The sequence below is a fragment of the Salvelinus fontinalis genome, chromosome 12 (assembly GCF_029448725.1).
Source record: "Salvelinus fontinalis isolate EN_2023a chromosome 12, ASM2944872v1, whole genome shotgun sequence".
Taxonomy (NCBI): Eukaryota; Metazoa; Chordata; class Actinopteri; order Salmoniformes; family Salmonidae; genus Salvelinus; species Salvelinus fontinalis.
The window spans coordinates 5645326-5664741 of NC_074676.1; the positions used below are offsets into that span (position 1 = coordinate 5645326).

The window sequence follows — 19416 nt, forward strand, 5'->3', positions numbered from 1 at the left end:
AGGTAGACCTTGAAATACATCCACAGGTACACCTCCAATTGACTCAAATTATGTAAATTAGCCTATCAGAAGCTTCTAAAGCTATGACATAATTTTCTGTAATTTTCCAAGCTGTTTAAAGGCACAGTTAAATTAGAGTATGTAAACTTCTGACCACTAGAATTGGGATACAGTAAATTATAAGTGAAATAATCTGTCTGTAAACAATTGTTGGGAAAATGACTTGTGTCATGCACAAAGTAGATGTCCTAACCGACTTGCCAAAACTATAGTTAGTTAACAAGAAATTTGTGGAGTGGTTGAAAACCGAGTTTTAATGACTCCAACCTAAGTGTATGTAAACTTCCGACTTCAACTGTATTCATGTATATTTACCCCAAAAATATATGGGGCATTAGAAAAGATGCAGACAATTTCATTGATGGAAGCAACAATCTATCTGCAATATTAAAGCTGATCCACAACTTTAAAAAAAAGAGCCTCACAGTGGTTCACCCCAACCTGCAGTAGAATGGGCTTGATCTGATATTCCCCTGACCGGAGCTAATGGGGCGTCCATCGAGGGCTTGAATCTGCAGAGGGATGGGACATTTCACGCAGGGGATTTGTACATCTCTGGTGAAGTCTTGATTCATGAAATTATCTGCGGCCCCGGAGTCCACAAAGGCTTGAATCTGGTGCTGACGGTTGTCCCAGTGGAGGGTTGCAGGTAGTGACAGATGGTAACTGGGTTGCCAGGAGGTAACTGCACAGCTCGTCAGGGTCTCTCCCGGTCCTGGTGAGCTCTGGCGTTTCCCGTCAGCTCTGGGCATGTAGCACGGAGATGGCCGAGACCTCCGCAGTACACGCAGCAGCCTTCGCGCAGTAGACGCAGCAGCCTTCGCACATGCGCCTGTCACGCTCCTGTGGGCTCAGACGTGTGCGACTCAGCTGCATGGGATCCTCCATGCTGGACCCGGTGGGCTTGGGGTGCTCAGGAAACCAGAATGCTGGAGTGGTGTCAAAAGAACGCTGTCTCACCCATTCTCGGATGCGGTTGCCAATCCTGATTGACAGCGTTATCATGGACTCGAGATCCTTTCCCAGTTCCCGAGCGGCAAGTTCATCCATGATGGAGTTAGACAGTCCCTGGTGGAAAGCGGTAACCAGTGCCTCCGATTTTCAACCACTCTCGGCGGAGAAGATGCAGAATTCAATGGCGAAGTCAGCCACTGGTCTGGCCCCTTGGCGGAGGTTAAAATGGAGAACATAACAACACAGGGAAACAAAAAACTCGAAACAACAAACACTAACACTCGAAAACGCACGTGGGGGAAACATACAGGGAGCTAAATTCAAGAGCTAACAAAGGGAAACAGAAAGCACACCTCTCTTAAAGGGGAAACAATAATGAAATGATAAGACACACCTGAGTACCATAAAAAGTCTCTAGGGCAGTCTCTGCTGCCTTCTGGTGCCAGGAGGAACCATAACACATTTAGAGCATTCAATTCCCACGTTTGGTTGAGAAAAACATGTTATTTTAGTTGGTTTATCTGCATCTGCATCAAATCAAAATCAAATCAACATCTAACCATCTAGCTTCTTGTGAGTTGAGTTCCATAGGTTTCCTTTTTTTGAACCGGTATGTTTCCTGACTAGAAGGTGTTTCTGTCTTTGATTGACATAAATACAGATATAGTAGTCTATGTGGCTGCCCTGCCACTCTCTGTCCACAATGCACCACTGTGCAACAAAGTTTGAGATTGACCCTGGTTCAAGAGACTGTGTAGAGTTACTGTCTGCTACCTTAACCCCTTGTAAAAATTATGAACTGCCCATCCACTGAAGCCAACAAACGTCAGTCTAACAGTATTTCATGGTCCATGGTATGGCATTGATATAACTGAACTGAAAAAATCCACTGGGGTTGTCTGGCTGCCAGCAAAAAAACACCATAAGATGCAATTACGTCTCTGGGTTGAATACTATTTTTAATCTTTCAAATACTTTTAGCATTTGCTTTAGCCTGCCAGGAGTGCCAGAGTGGGAGGGGTTACACATTTTTGACTATCCAATTGGTTCTATTGTGCCAGGCATGCTCAATCAAGCACAGCTCAAGTTTTGAAATAATTTCGAATGGTATTTGAACCCTGGTCTGCTGTGGCGATAAACAGATCGCAGAGGCCTTAGGAAAGTTAAAATAGTTCATGTTTAATGGCACACATTCTACAGCCACGAAGGTCAACTGTAAGGTCAGATATAATCAGTAAAACAACTTAGAGGTAGAATGCATTGTTTGTATGTGGTTGAGCAATGTTAACTCATACAGATTTGAGATTCGACAAAATCTCCCTGTTCGGTTCAACGTGAATCTGATCTTTTTCCACTAATTGGTCTTTTGGCCAATCAAATCCAGGCCGTGTTTCCCAGTTGCGACGTAATTGATGATCGTACCAGATGCATCCTTATTTACGAAGCAACTTTTTAAGAGTATTTCCCAAACAAGCACGAGGAGAACATTCGCAAAGTGCATCATTAGACATATGTCGTTACTGATAGGATCGAAAGAAAAGCAGCTTTCTCCATTCAAATCTTACAGTAACATTAAAATTATTCCAAAATGCTGACGACGGATCAGCTCCTAGAGAGATATTACCACCTATGTCTTTTGAGGTGGTTTATTATGCTTACCCAATAATAGTGCACTAAATCACAGATTGGGCACATCATTGCGCACATGCTGTCACACCTCATGAAATACATTTAGGCAAAAACACTTAAGTAGCCTAGTCCCAAAATAGAACTCAACTGCCTATGTGGGCCTATATTTGATGTAATCACCTCGGTTTTCATTTGAAACATAATTTTGCCCTTCACTTGTTTGTAACAATTGCAAATACTTTGGGAACTTTGAATTTGTAGTCAACTTCGTTCTGGAGTTATCGGTAGTAACAGTCAGAGAGATAGCATAAACAAATCTTGATTATATCTTTAGTGGATAACTTCTATGAATAAAGTGTGTCGTTATTTACGCGCCAACTTGTTAAGTGTTTCCCAAAGAAGCAAGTGGAGAGAACGTTCGCTAAGTGGGTCATTTGACCATGTGTTGATCCTGATAGGGTAAAAATCACTTGTAGATGTGCAAAGGTTTTTTATTAAGAGCTCTGGGAAAGACCCCCGCCTCTAAAGATACATCGTAAGAAGGTTCTAACGATGATCTTAATGCTAGGAAGGGTCTCGGAAACGAGGGCAATAATTAGGCAAAAAAATCTGAATTGGGCTGCCAGTGTAAACAAACGCAGCCTTTGAAAGTTAGATCCATGATTTATGGCTAAGACTATAGGTTTATTATAATTTGGGGTTTTAAATTTAAATTTAAATTAGATTTTAAAACCTAATTCATAATAGATACATTGTGTTGGTGATTAAAGAACATTTGAAATTAGACACGCTGGGACCAGCAGGCAGTCAGTTACCTGTGTGTGAAGTTATTCCCTTTAATCATAATACTCTTTCATCTTTTAGTTGAGGAACAAGAGTAGAACCACACGTGGCTCTTTCACGCAGTATACTTTGGACCGATTTTCAAAATAAAGTATACCACCTTTACCACCCAACACATTATTCTCCTTAATATGTCCAAATAACTCCTCAATTCACCCCATAACGTCGTAATAAATATTGTTTCCTAAACCTCTATCCAGTCGGTTTATTTTCCACCAGTCTTTGCTTCACGGCCTGGAAATAGAAGCATGGGATGCTATATATAAATGACTAATAACTCCTTTTTTCCCCCCTTCTTTTTTTTAACGGATACTAAATAACATCTGTTGTCTGAACTTGTGGCGTGGGATCATGTTTACCAGTAGAGTATTTTCGGTTATCAGCTGTTTGTTTTTGAGATTTTAATGTGAATATGCTGACCCATATATTTCAACGTTTTTATTGTAGTTCACTGAATAAAACCAAAATCAATTTTACAGACTGAATGTTGATTGTTCCATTGTCTCCAAGTTATATTGAAACATGTTATAGTCGGTGGTTGTGAATGTGTCAAGGGAGGGGATGTGTCAATGTGTGCTGATAACTATTGTACCTTTTTGGAGGGAAAATGTTCTCGCAACGATTGTTTTCTTACCTAGCTATCTTAAGAGAACTGCACAAAGGTAGGTCGCTCTGGATAAGAGCATCTGCTAAGTGACAAAAATGTAAATGTAAAAATGGGTTGGGGTGGGAGAGTTTTAAGGCTGATATGAGAAACACAGGAAGTGGAAACATTAGGGCAGGGATCATCAACAGGACTCAGCCGCAGGCCGATTTTGTTCTTGAGCTGGATCATAATTACAAATGGTTTGTAGACAGCAAATTGACCGCCCGAACATATATAATATTTGCCGAAAGCATAATCATTTCAAACATTGCTTACATTTGTATACGACCACATACAGTATATCTCTCTATTATGTGAGGGAATACCTTGGAACCAATTTCCAAAAATTGAAATCACTTAGAGCTGATTTGCTGGCATTTTTTACAGTATTTTATGTCCAACAGTTGGGGAACCCTGCATTAGGATATTGCTTCAGTCACATTACTTTTACTGATGATATACATTTTTTTGACAAATGGAATTGTAAACTCCGTGTTTACAACCTACAGCCTTATAAAAACCAGCATCGCAGTGAGTGAGCTAACTCTGAGAGGTTTCTATGTCCCTGTCATTGTCCCAAAGGACTCTGAAGGAGGATGGGTTAGTGATGAAGTGAGACCTTTGAAACAGCTGGATGTGGATGTAGGAACACACAGAGTGATCTAGCAGAGTTCAGCCAGCCTCCAGAGACTGCCGGGCCAGCCTCGGGTCAAAGGTCACTGAGAATGACCAATGCTAGCGTGACTCTGCGACCACCTCCTCACGCACATCAGGGACTGTGTCCCAAATGGCACCCTATTCACTATATAGTGCACTACTTTTGACCAGCGCTGGTCAAAAGTAGTGCACTATGTAGGGAATAGAGTGCTATTTGGGACAAAGCCCATGATAGACTACAGCTCTCTCACCAAAACAAACTGTAGGCTTTCTGCTATTTTTAAACAGTCTAGGGATCTTTAAGTAAAATACTTTTTGGGTTTCAACATACACAGTAAAAACCGGGTTAATCGAATTAAAAGGCAGTGCTTTCATTTCGTTGAGAACATTGAGCCCATGAATATCCTATAGGTGAAAAACGAGATCTCTATGGTTGAGACTGGTTCATTTGAATCACAAATTAGCCCTACAGCTGTTTAATGCAGTTTCAACCGTTATTATAATTTCTACATAAATGCACACTAATTGGTTTCCCCTCCTCTTGTGTACACACATTACAGATTAGTCTTGGTAATATGTTTCCTTTCCTCTCCTCTGCAGGGTGTGTGTGTGTGTGTTCATGTGTGCATGTGTGTGTGTGTGTGTGTATATGTCTGTCCGCATCTACAGTACCAGTCAAACGTTTGGACACACCTACTCATTCAAGGGTTTTTCTTTATTTTTACTATTTTCAACATTGTAGAATACTACTGATGACATCAAAACTATGAGATAACACATATGGAATCATGTAGTAACCAGAAAAGTGTTAAACAAATAAAATATTTTTTAGATTGTTCAAAGTAGCCACCCTTTGCCTTGATGACAGCTTTGCACACTCTTGGCATCTTTCAACCAGCTTCACCTAGAATGCCTTTCTAACAGTCCCGAAGGAGTTCCCACATATGCTGTGCACTTGTTGGCTGCTTTTCCTTCCATTTGCGGTCCAACTCATCCCAAACCATCTAATTTGGGTTGAGGTCAGGTGATTGTGTAGGCCAGGTCATCTGATGCAGCACTCCATCACTCTCCTTCTTGGTCAAATAGCCCTTACACAGCCTGTAGGTGTGTTTGGTCATTGTCCTGTTGAAAAACAAATGATAGTCCCACTAAGTGCAAACCAGATGGGATGGCGTATCGCTGCAGAATGCTGTGGTAGCCTTGCTGGTTAAGTGTGCCTTGAATTCTAAATAAATCACAGACTGTGTCACCAGCAAAGCACCCCCACACCATCACACCTCCTCCTCAATGCTTCACGGTGGGAACCACACATGCTGAGATAATCCATTCACCTACTCTGCGTCTCACTAAGACAAGGCGGTTTGACCCAAAAATCTCATATTTGGACTCATCAGTCCAAAGGACAGATTTCCACCGGTCTAATGTCCATTGCTCTTATTTTTCGGTCCAAGCATGTCTCTTCTTCCTATTGGTGTCCTTTAGTAGTGGTTTCTTAGCAGCAATTCAACAATGAAGGCCTGATTCATGCAGTCTCCTCTAAACAGTTGATGTTGAGATATTTCTTGTTACTTGAACTTGAAGCATTTATTTGGGCTGCAATTTCTGAAGGTGGTAACTCTAATGAACTTATCCTTTGCAGCAGAGGTAACTCTGGGTCTTCCTTTCCTGTGGGGGTCCTCATGAGAGCCAGTTTCTTCATAGTGCTTGATGTTTTTTTGCGACTGCACTTGAAGACAATTTCAAAGTTCTTTAAATGTTCCGCATTGACTGACCTTCATGTCTCAAAGTAATGACAGACTGTCGTTTCTCTTTGCTTATTTGAGCTGTTCTTTCCATAATATGGACTTGGTCTTTTACCAAATAGGGCCATCTTCTGTATACCAACGATACCTTGTTAAAACACAACTGATTGGCTCAAACGCAATAAAAAGGAAATAAATTCCACAAATAAACTTTTCAGAAGGCACACCTGTTAATTGAAATGCATTCCAGGTGACTACCTCATGCAGCTGGTTCAGAGAATGCCAAGAGTGTGCAAAGCTGTCATCAAGGCAAAGGATGGCTACTTTAAAGAATCTCAAATATAAAATATATTTTGATTTGTTTAACAATTTCTGGTTACTATATGATTCCATATGTGTTATTTCATAGTTTTGATGTCTTCACTATTATTCTACAATGTAGAAAAATCCTGTAATGAGTAGGTATGTCCAAACTTTTGACCGTTACTGTATGTGTGTGTATGCATAGTTGTGTATGCATTTGTGCATGCATACGTGTGTGTATATGTGTACGTGTGTGTATGTACACCCATCGGGTATATAAAGGCACTTTCTCACAGTATCACAATTGGCGTCCAGTTTAATGAACCCCAGCTGGACGTGCAGCAGTCCTTAGAGACCTGATGACCACTGAGGGATGACTGGCCTGCAGGGTGTGTGTGTTTTGTGTGTATGTGTGTGTACTTCGTGCCAGCAGAACCACTGACCAAGGACACTCAGGTCCCTGATTGGAACCATCCAGTGGCCCAAGAGGTTCACCCCAAAAAAGCTACATTCACAGGTTATTACCGTGTAATTACAATTGAATTTGAATGTACTTTCAAAGTAAATGCCTTGTGAGGAAAAACAATCTCCTATTCTTGAGTGTAGCCTATATCTTGGCGACATCTTCCGTTAGGACTGAGTTCTTCTCTCCTAATTTGTGCGAAAATGTAATGATGGATTAAAGGACATTCAGGGGCCATTTCTCAGAATCATGATAACCACTAGAGGGCAGGATTCTCCATCTATATAAAGGGCACCTAATTCTAGTAGGATAGAGTTCAGAATATGATGATTCTGTTGGCTCCAAATGGACGATTATCCAGGTGCTCACACAAAGAGTAATTATCCCTCAATTCAAATGATTATAAATCAACAAATGTCACACTAAAATGTATATGTATGTTACAAAATAATATTAGATCACACACACACACACACACACCTGCTGCCAAATAATAGCTCAATATTGGACAAAAGTGTAATCCTGAGATGATTTAAAAGGCATCATTGGAGAGGAACTACAATAGCAACAGCCTAGTATATGAGAAGGTATAACTTTGGCACAGGATTAGGTTGGGTGAGTGGAGCACTGTATAGAGATGATGACGTATGTCCAAACCTCCTGTGGATTGCATCACACCCATATATCTAAATGATTAAACACTGGCCTGATCTCAGATCTGTTTCGGCTGTCTTGCCAACTCCAATAATCATTTTCAAGCCAAACATTAGCCCTGTTTATACCTGTTGCTAATATGGGTCCTTTGTCCTGATCTTGTCTACATTGTGATTGTGCCCACATTTCCAGAAATGTGTCTACACATGGTATTAGCATGTCTGCTATCCGTCCACTGTGTCTGCAGTTTGGCCAGATATCCTGGTCCCTTCCTGTATGCAAATTATTTCACAGCTATTTCTCAAAATAATATTTATTTATTTATTGTTAGACCCATATTGATGTAATCAGTTAATGGTGCCACCTGTAAGTGATTTTAGAGGGCGGAATAATGATGATTTAAAGGGTTTCTCTGTCTACACTCGTAAGATATCCAGACACAATGCGTGTCTGACTACCTCCGGAGGTGGGCAGGTTGATCCGATCACAATCAGATCACAACGTGTCTTCTGGTTGTCTACACCGGTCCAAAAATGTAGGCACAATCAGAATGTGGACAAAATCAGGACAAAGGAGACAAGTTAGAACCAGGTATAAACAGGACTATTGAGAGATACAAGCGACCACATGATTTACCATAGGCGTTGGCAAGACAGCACAAAACACATCTGGAACCAGAATAATTGAACACATCGTTAGAACTCATTGCAACAGTTGTCAGGTGTCAATCAAACATGAAGCACCGTTGGGCATGTGTTTTCAAGACAAAAAAAACAATACAACATCAATGTGATCAAATATTGCGCAATATTATATTTATTAACCTCCATAAAATGTTGGTTTGTGAACTTAGGGGAAAGTGCAGTTACAAATACTTATTTTCCTTTGATCTCAATAATATAAATTTTTCTCTAAAGTAAATGAATTATTTGTAGCATAAAATTACAGCAACATAGATAGCATGAAAATGACATTGACAAAAAGCAGAGTGATTCTGTATCTATGAAGAATAAAACAAGAGGACATCAAGTTTGGAGCTGATACCTGTCAGTTTACGGCATCTTAACATGTCCAATGTAGCCAGACTGCATCGTACTCCATTTCACTATTGTTTCCCAGTGGAGTGAAATAAACCTAGAAATAGAGCAGAATTCAGTCTGGATTTCTATGCTACGTTCCATTGGCAGCATACTACGGTGGCCCTACGGGAAAAAGTAACAAGGAAAAGTAGCTTTTAAAATGTTTGCCAAGGTACAGAAGCATAGCCCCATCTCCTGATTAATTGTATTTCCTTGAACCTCTGAGCTTCAGATGCCTTAGTAAGTATATAGGTCTAGTCAGCTTCACCACTAAGCCTTTAGGCCTGTACATGACCTCAGTGCACGTGCAGCCATCAACTCTACTGTACATCAACAGTCACATTCAGTGGTGTGTTTTTCTCTTGGTCATATAGTGGTCATATAACACTTTCTATAGCAAATGGTGTAGAAATGCACAGCCTGAGAATCTTCCTTTATACACACATGATGCAAAAACTATGCAAATCAGTTGATATCAGCTTTTAATAATTACAGAGGCTTTGTAAATACATGACTATCAATTGCTAAACGTTTCAAATATGCTCTATAGGAATATGGATTGTAACACAATTATTTATGTCAATTTTAAAAAATACAGAGACTTGAAATCCTGTTACATGTATAATTATTCCCCTGGAAAAGAATAAGAAAAACAACAACTTGAAACAGATTTGATATTATATTGCTTCTTAACCATATTTCTCTTCTTTTAGGAAAACCTAACCACAGCTCAGGGTTGATATGGCGAACAACACGGACAGGAGTATACCCTAATATTAAAATATCTCTACGTAATCCAAAAATACTGTGGTCTTTCTTGTTCCTGTGGTTCTTAACATAAGATCTCATCTCAAAGTGTGCCCGCGTGTCAACGGTGACAACTGACAGGTGACAAAGCACTACTCTGCAGTCTGTCACACTATCACTTCTCTGTTATGAGGTCATACTACAGTCAGCAGACGGTCGTAGATAAATACAAATGAAGTATGCTTTAGGCAACATCCTGTTGATTGTGGACCATCACACCTTTTCTTTTTACAAAGTCATCAGACAGTCATTAGTCATATCAAGGTATGTTGTCCCCCCCTGTCACACCATTAGATCACACACACACCCCACCCATACACTGAATTTGTTGTGCTCTGATGATGTCAATCCAAAAGAATGTTTCATGAAATACTGATGTTATTTTAGCTAGCGCCCTCATTTAGTTTTTGGGGGTAATTTCAAATATCAAGAAGTTTACACTGTTAAGGTCATGGATATAAACCCAAAGCAAACTGAGTGGAAAATACCACTTCAGGCCGTTTCAGAAAAAAAACACAGTGGAGAGTGTAAACTACATTTCAACTCGTCGACATTACGATGAGTGAATCCCTGCCTTTTTTTAGACTGGTGATGGTAGGAGGAGACTTCGCCTTGAGGACATGGAGGGAAATGACGCTGCATTTCAGGACATTCGTATTCTGGTGATAACGTTTTGGGATTTGGCCCGGTTTCAGACGTGTCGTATAAAAGAGACCTGTCAAAGAAGTCCAATGGCACATGGTTTTTAGCAAATGTCCTGTAGCTCCATGTGTTCCGGAACAGCAGTCGCTGGGAGTAAAAAATCCCCTAAAAGCATTACCTAATTCTACAAAGAAGCTATCATCATGTTGAGCTCTGTGGATATCTACAACTTTCTTCCCCGTCAACAAAACACCATCGTAGAATAAATACATCTCTAATACTTCAATAATCATACAACATTTCTAGCAACTTGATTCTTTGAGGTATCTGCCTCTCTTCGATTGCCAAACAAGTTGAACTGTTCCTGTTCTAGAGGAAGGGGAAAAGGAAATTCCAGCTTTAGTGTTTGTTCGTCTACTTATTCTCATCGTTGCATAAACTTGACTGATATTCGTCTTCAGAAACATGCCTATTCTGCAGTGTTGAGGTAAATTCCTTTTAAATTCAGGAAGTAAACGGACATTTTATTCAATGCTTCTCTATGAGAAAAAAATGTAGAATTGGAATTTCAGTTAACTTCCTGAAATGAAATGAAATTGACCCCATCCCCATTCCTGAGTCTTCAATCCCAAAGCCCTAAACATCAGTTCAGAGTATAGTAATAACCTAACGTGATAGTGTGTGTATTATTCCTCTCAGAGGACATAGAAGACTGCGAAAGAAAGGATGATGGTTGGTGATAACGATTGGAAAGCCCTGACTGCCAAGCTCTGCTCTCTCTGCCATGTCATGTTCAGAAGACAACAGTAGGGAGAGCTGTTGGCACACATTTCAGCTTCCTGTGGAAGACAGTATAATGATTTATAAACTGAATTTACATTTTCAATATGTATTGTGTTCCACTTTCCATCCTCAAGTAAACATAACTACAAACAAATATTAAAACTTGAAAGTATGTTGAAAACATGGCAAGTGAAATCTAAGGGCAACAACTTGCTACTGTACCTATTTTGAAATCCATCTGATGTGATCTCCCTTTCAGGGTAGAAATGTGCAATACCTTTGTCTGAGAAAACACTGTACTGTCCCTCAAATCAAACTACATCCCGGTAAAAAGGGAGAGAAAGAAAAATGAATTCCACACACTGCAGTGCCATGGCCGGCGTTATGGGCAATTGCACTATTGAGTAACACGGTACGAGTCATAAAACCAGGAAATGGTTGAAATCATTTTTTCCCCCATTCATTTTTGTGTCTGTGATGTCAGAACTACTTCGTATAAGGTCTGTGTTTTGTGTTGGCTTACCTTGGAGTGACGTTTTGATAGCCGCGCAAATCCCTCCGGACAAGTAAATGTTTATCAATAACTAGCTTTGCACATTGATTATATTAAAATCGAGGTGAATATATTGATAAAACTCACCTTGTCCGTGAGAGAATTACACAGCTATCAAAACGTCACGACAAGGTAAGCCTACACCAAACACAATGAATTCGTATCTTCTGTCAAATTCACGACGTGATAAAATTAAAGTCGTAATAACCATTGGAAGTATTTCCGTGTTTTTATGGGTATTATAACGTGTCCACTGTGGCGTATCATTTATTTGACCGAGACGCGCGCCGACATAAAGACGGCATCAATCTCAGATAAAGCATCCGAGCAGGCGAAACAGCGCCCCTCTGTCTCAGTATGTGCAGCCCATGTATGTGACAGTGTCTGGAATTAAAGAGCATGGCATGTCATACTCCTTTTGGCCAGACGGCATCAGATACATGGGCTACATATAGTAAGACAGAGGGGCGCTGTTTCGCTCGCTCGGATGCTATTTTGGACGAATGCACGAAGGTAACCTATTTCTTGAAGTGATTTGCTGGACAATCAGATGAAAACATCATGACTGGTTGTGTTCATGCCACATTAAAAGGTAATACATTTTTACAGCTGAATGTCTTTACTATAAAGCACACACTAGAACCGCTAAAGCAGTCATCTGGACTGCTCATTCATTGAAAACATGCACTACTCTGCCATTTATAAAGTTATGCCCCCTTTCGTCCTTGACCTTGCCTAAATAAGTCTATAAAACACACTGTTGTTGTTGTTAGAATCAAACAGAACCAGTTTTATAATGGTTTTACCCAATTGCCTACTGTCCTGCCGACAGCTCCCCTTCTTCTCCTGATAGTGCCATGCCCAGCTGATAACCAACCCGATAACTGTCTCGAATCTGACCCTAAACTATACTGAAACTAATTTCACACTTACAACAACAGATTAAATAAATGAAGTAGAGTATGATGTGGGGAATGGGTGAGTTGATAAGCAAGGGGCAGCGAACAATACATAATTATATAATCGACCAATTGCGAATGAAGAACAGTGCGGACATTCTATTGTATTGATCTATTCTATTTATAACTTCAAAATAGTATGTACCCAATATCAGTTCCCCGAAACCAAGCAGTCTTTTCCGTCTATTCTGGCCTACTTGGAGTAGACAGTGAGAGCGTGCGTAATTTAACATGGCAAGCGTTGCTACAAAATCTGAATGAAAAATGATTCAGATGGTGGGGAAGAAATGAATCGTGATGAAATCTCTGATGATTCTTCTTCTGGTTCTGAGCCTCGGGTTGAATCTACACCTCCGAGGCGTAAAGGCCAGAATGGACCGACAAATGAAACGGTGAGACAGGAGAGAGGAAGGGATGGCACCGCTAGAACAAAGCCGGTGACAATGCTACAGGCCAAATATCAGCACAAAATGTCACCACTGAAAGAGCAGGCCTCGAGCGCTTTCGTTGTTTATATGAGATGGACATTCTCCAACTTTCTTACGGCTGTCATCGACACTTACTGTATGTTCATTATAACGCCATTATTGCTTGGTGATGATCTTCACTATTTTATCAAGCACACTTGGCGCTTATATGTTTAGGCTACTGACGTTTTCATCGTCTTGGTGGTTGGGGTATTTTTTATTTTGTTGCTATAAAAAAAAAGCTGTTACCGAGTTCCCACACCTATGCTTTCTGTTTCATAGTTGTAACAAAGGCACTCCACGAATACAATTTATTGAACACTTGAATTTGGGTGTTTTTGTTGTTGTGTTTTTCAGCTTTTACATACCGCATCCTACCGGAACATAAACTAATGAAAATGCTCGTGTGTTTTTTGAAATATATTTGTTGTATTCTAATGTTACGTAAGACCTTCATAGACACAACCAAATGATTATTTTGGCGATAGCGTATATTAAATGTATTAATTACACTGTTAGAACGTTGCAGTCAGATTGGCTGCTTGATTAGCTTGAAGGGGTGGGGTACCTTGAGGCCAAGCACGTACACACATAGGAGGTCCCGTGAAAAAAAAAGTGCCCGTCCAACTGATTTGTTCTAGCGCCGGCCCTGTGCAGTGCAGATTCCCACCCTTTTTTCCTGCAGAGATCAGTAGTCACATACTTTCTAACAGAGATACAATAGAAAATGAAACCCCTGCAAAGCTGGTTCTGGTTTTGCATTCAAATGAGGTTGACTCCAAAAGTCCTTAAGTCCCGTAGTGATTAGGCTGCTGTTCTGTTTGATAGTGTAGTGTATTCCACATCGCAGCCAGGTCCCAGCCAGGTCCCAGGCTTCCTTACTTTCTACTGACAGCGCGGCTCTGTCTCACCTGGGACCGCTCTATCCCACTCTGGGGGGGGGGGGCTCTTGTGCTTATTCAGGAAACTGCAGTGCTGTTTCAAGTTGCACTTTCTTCAGGATACATGAGGATATTTCTAAGTGTCAACAAAACAAGCATCATCATAAGAATTATACAGTAGGTATAGTTGAAATAAGTCAACGTAAAATAAAACGGTGACGTGAAGTTGTTGTGTTGGAGACTGAGAGACCTCGATCCTCTCTTCTCATCTGTCCATCAGCAGTTTCAAAGCTCTCTCTATGTTCATCCGATGTCCGACTCTGGTCACCCCGAGATCTATGAGGTCGTCCTTCTGCAGGCTGGGCAGATGGGAGCCCTCGATGTCGTTGTCCATGAAGGTGTCTCTGTGCTCTGCCAGGTTTAGGCTCTCCAACCAGTCGGCCACATCGTGCTTGCTCCACATCAGAACCGGCTTGGTGGCAAAAGGCTTGTTGGAGGCGGCCTGCATGAGGGTGAGAGGGGACGGTGAGCGGCTGCTCCCCGTGCCCAGGCTGAGAGGGGGGGTGGGCAGGCCGAACACATCCGAGAGGGTGGGGGAGGTTGCGGGGAGGGAGGAGGCACAGCCGAGGCCTGAGTCTGGAGGAGAGAGGATGGGGCTGGGGGCTCGGTGGTGGGGGAGACTCTCTGTCTCTCGTTTCGGAGATGGGGCCGGCACGCTCGGGCCGAGCTGGGCAGCAAAAGTGACTGTGGTATTCCGCTGTGTACCTGAGGCAAGGGACCCACCGTCTGGAGCCCTACAGAAAGTACAGAACGCACCAGATTAGAGGACGAGAGAGAGGGGTGTTGTTTATCAGAAAATATTGAACTTAAACATTAGTCAGAGACGCAAAGTCAGCCTGACAAACAAACTGAAATATTCCACAACTACACCTGGATGCCAACAAACGCAGTACATAACCCCTGCAGTATATACATTCATTCCCTAATCCTGCCACATCCCTCCCTGACTGCTCTGACGGGCCAGTAAGAGACGGAAACTTTGATGTCTCTCCTCCTGCGAGGGGAAGGGAAGAAGTAGTCTACTTGACCTAACAGACCTACTGGAGAATATACTACACCAACTCCTGCAAAACTGCAGACTAGGAGTAGGCTACAGTGTGTGTGTGTGTGTGTGTGTGTGTGTGTGTGTGTGTGTGTGTGTGTGTGTGTGTGTGTGTGTGTGTGTGTGTGTGTGTGTGTGTGTGTGCGTGTGCGTGTGCGTGTGCGTGTGCGTGTGTGTGCGTGTGTGTGTCAGAGGAGAGGGAAGTAAAGGAAGCTAAGAATAAAAACAAAAGAGATATTCACTCCTTTGTAAGTAGGAAAGTGGGGAATTCATTCTAAATACAACATGAACGAACTGTGTTTTTCTTCCCAGATAAAGTGACAGCCATTATTTTGAAAGGGTCAGAAGATCTCGACGCTATTCATCTATTCACACTATGAATCAGGTCGAATCAGGTTAACCTATTGTCTCATTCAGATCACACGACAGGGATGTGCTCTGCAGCATATTCAGCTTGTAGCCACCACCAGCAGAACATTGCTGGTATAGCCATGCATTTTAGGGTTAGCCTCTCCTGGTTTCCTCTGTAAATAACGACAGCTTTCCATAATAAGTGCTGCTATCACAGGGGATTGCTGTGGTGAGGAACACGCCGTGTCTTTAAGAAATGCCACGCAGGCTTAGGTAGCCTACTGTGCAAAACAGACATATGCAATTTACACAAATGGACAAACAGCAACTATTCACACACCAAATGAACAAAACATACAAAGAGAAACCTGCATAGCCTACACAAAGCGGGTGACACAAATACACACACAGACATATGTTTCCATACTGGCAAAAACCGACCACACAATTACAGGCTACAATCATACATCCCACACATACAACACGGGATGTATCAATGTATACACACTTCTAGTCTACAATGCCTACTTTAGTAATCTGACGTGACAGGTAGAGGAATGAAGAGGAGGGTTAACTGACGAGAGAGCCCCGGCTGCTCATATTTCACATAGTCTGGGTTTGTTGAAATGATAGATGATAAAGAGACAGGTTACACACACCATCCACCCCGGTTTAAAGAGACTCTGGGTGAGTCTCAAATTGAACACTATTCCCTATTCCCCCTACAGGCCCTGATCAAAAGTAGCGCACTAAATAGGGAATATGGTGCCATTTGGGACGTAGCCTCTGTGCTATTTTGAACCGTGCTGCATGTGACACACACAGTGACACATGGCTCACCCCTTCCTTCCGAGGAGAGCGCTGTGGCGGTTTAGTCTCTATGATAATCAGACTGACATGACGTTGTTGCTCATCTACTCCTCAAGGCTGCTGCTCTCATTATTGGGTTGCTAGGCAACTCTTTCTGCTCTCCGGTAGAACACACACACACACACACACACACATGCACGCACAAAAACGCGGACGCACACACAAGCATGCTTTGACACACACACGTGCACGTGCACGGCACACACACACACACACACACACACACACACACACACACACACACACACACACACACACACACACACACACACACACACACACACACACACACACACACACACACACACACACACAGCAAAAACAAAGATTACCTTGATCCAAAAACGGTCCTACATCCCGAGGAAGAAGAGTCTATCCCGTCCCCTGGCTTTGGTGTCTTGTCCTTGTTCTGCATGTCATAGGGGTTAGAGCCTGGCGGGTCTCCCCACAGCTTCGAGGTCCTTTGCGTTGGTGTTCTGGGGGGCTCTGAGAGGACGCTAGCCCCGGGGGGAGGTGGCGGGACAGAGGAGGGCGTCCCGAAAGTTCTTAGGTTCTCTTCTTTATCCATCAAGGCGGGGTCCTTGTAAAGTGCATTACTCTTGTTGGCGGCAGGTTGCCTGTTTTTTGGCTTTGAGGTCCGGTCCACCAGAAAGGCCTGTCCGTCTGCATAGACTGTGCATGTGTTGTCCAGCGCCTCGCCACCGTCTGACGACAGCGTAGAGATACTGGACACAGTGGATACAGTGCTCGTAGTCTCCATCTGAGGGTCTCCACTACTGCGGCTGTCTGGCTCCACATCGATCCCAGAGTCACTGATAGGCTCGTAGCTCTCCAGGGCGTTGGGGGGGAAGCTGGGGGGCATACAGTTAGTGAGCACTGCAGGCCGTTTGATCATCGTCTGGTCAGGGTGGCTTGGGGTGTTACCATGATGGGGGTAGAAGGGAGCTAGAGACGATGGGGCTCTGCCAGCGTTTCGATGCTGTTTGAGCAGTTCAGCGATCGCCCCCTTCTGGTCCTCTGGGATGTCGAAGCTGTTGGCGAACTCCAGCGGCGGCGGCAGTGGGTCAGCGAAGAAGTCATCGTCGATGTCAACAGAGGGAACGCAGGGCGGAGGGGGGATGCCGAAGGGGAGTTTGACCGGCTCATCTACTGAGGTGACGGTGATCATGGTCTTACTACCTCTGGGTCCAGGGCCCATAGAGTGGGAGTTATGTGGGTTAGGGGAGGACATTTTGGAGGTGTTAGGTTGGTTGGGATCCCGGAGCTCGCTGGGGGTGCTGTCTGAACTCACTGCCCCGTCCCTGTCTCCCTCAGACAGACTGTTCTCCTCAGACCGGGCTCCGTCAGTGGTGTGAACCATCAGCAGACCAGCAGACTTCTGCTGAGACGTGTCCACGATGTCTATCAACATGTTCTTCTTCTCCTCTTCTCTCTCAGGCCGGGATAGACTCTTGTCCTGGTCCTTAGCCAGCGGGTGGTCGTATTTGGACTCTGTCTCATACTTGGCCTCGGTCATCTGCCTGCGAAGCCCTGCCCTGCCTGGTCGACCCATGGTGGCAGTCGCGGAGAAACTCCCATCCATGCCCGTCCTTAGCTTAGTGTCGATGAACAGAGGCTTGTTCAGGTCAGGTTTGGGTAACTCAGTCTTCAGTGGGAGAGGCTGGGACTGCTCTCTCATGGCCCGGTCCCGTGCAGCTAGAGCGAGTGCAAGAGGGGAGTTAGGGTCCAGAGGCTTCCCAGTTACTGGGTGGACATAGTGTCCGCTGCTGGAGGTGTAGGTCTTGTTTGGCAGACTGACCGGGCTGTGGTGACCCGTGCGGGTGTGGAGTGGCTCCCTCACCATGTTGGACTCTGAGGTATTGAAGTTCGTCACATTGCCTCCTCCTCTGTGGATGTTGAGGAGAGAGGCAGGCGGGGCCATGATGCGGCGCAGGCGTTCATCACTACTGAACATCCCTTCGTCGATGGACTTGGAGTGGCGGAGGCGAGGGGTTGGGGCGGGAGGCGAGTCTTCGTCACCCTGGTCGGTGAACCTGTAGGATGGGGAGTTCTGGTGAGACTCCACCATCCTCCTCTCGCGCTCTCGCACGGCGCCCGCCATGGCCGTGGCAAAGGGGCTGCTGGGGTTGTGTCCGTCGTCGGGCCGGAGTTGTCCCGGGTGGTCGTGGGCGCCAGTTTCTATCTCCATGCTGCTGCCCTGGCTACTCTTGCCACTGCTGGATGTAGACGGCTCCTTGATTATGATGGTTGGGATTTTTATAGTGCAGGTCTTCTCAGGGCTGTCCTCAATCTTGTCCTGCTTCACCAGCATGCCCTTCCTCCTCTGGGGCTTGTTGGGGGCAAACAGCCCCAGGTTGCCCATCTTCCCCAGGTCTGAGTAGGGGTTCTCAGGGATCTGGGCCCTGCGGTTCAGGAAGCTCTGCTGGGCTGTGAGGCCTTGGCCTGGGCTGTGGCTTCCCTGTTGGTGGTGGTGGTCCTCAGACTGGTACTGTTCTGACTGGGGCTCTCTGTAGTACATACCCCCCTGCTCCCTCCACCCATCGCTGCCGCCCGCGGTGAGGTCCCCTCGCTCTGGGGCGGTGCCTTTAGGAGCAGAGTGTCTGATGGTGCCGTAGCCTCTGCCCTGGGGGTTGGGGACGTTGTTGTAAGGGGGAGATGGAGGGGAGATGGCGGGCGGGGGTGGGATGTCCTCTGATGTGTCCGGCATGGAGAGGCTCCTGGTGAATTTCAACATAGGAGGCGTCAGAAATTGAGGGGTCTCCTCTTCTGTTATTCCTGAAAAAGAAAAATACATGATGAGTTACAATATATCGATGGCAATTATACAATTGAAACCTTCAAGGGTGTGTGTGCAAAAAGGTCATTTCCGATTTTTTTTGCTCTGTCGATTGCAGGGATTTACCCACAGATGTGTGCATGTGTGAGTGTGTGTGTGTGTGTGTATGTGTGTGAGTGTGTCCACACATTGGTT

At 43.9% G+C, this 19416-nt stretch overlaps 1 protein-coding gene across 3 annotated transcripts in view; it reads right to left on the reverse strand.

Moving 5' to 3' along the window:
• Positions 1-8739: 8739 nt before the first annotated feature.
• Positions 8740-19416, reverse strand: part of shank2b (SH3 and multiple ankyrin repeat domains 2b) — a 185432-nt gene continuing 174755 nt past the window's right edge. For all 3 annotated transcript variants that reach the window (XM_055939507.1, XM_055939509.1, XM_055939508.1), the window contains 2 exons: positions 16778-19220; positions 8740-14916 (listed from right to left, as the gene is read on the reverse strand). In XM_055939507.1, the coding sequence (XP_055795482.1) occupies positions 14388-14916; positions 16778-19220 (2972 nt within the window). In that variant the 3' untranslated portion in view covers positions 8740-14387. The remainder of the gene's footprint in view (positions 14917-16777; positions 19221-19416) is intronic.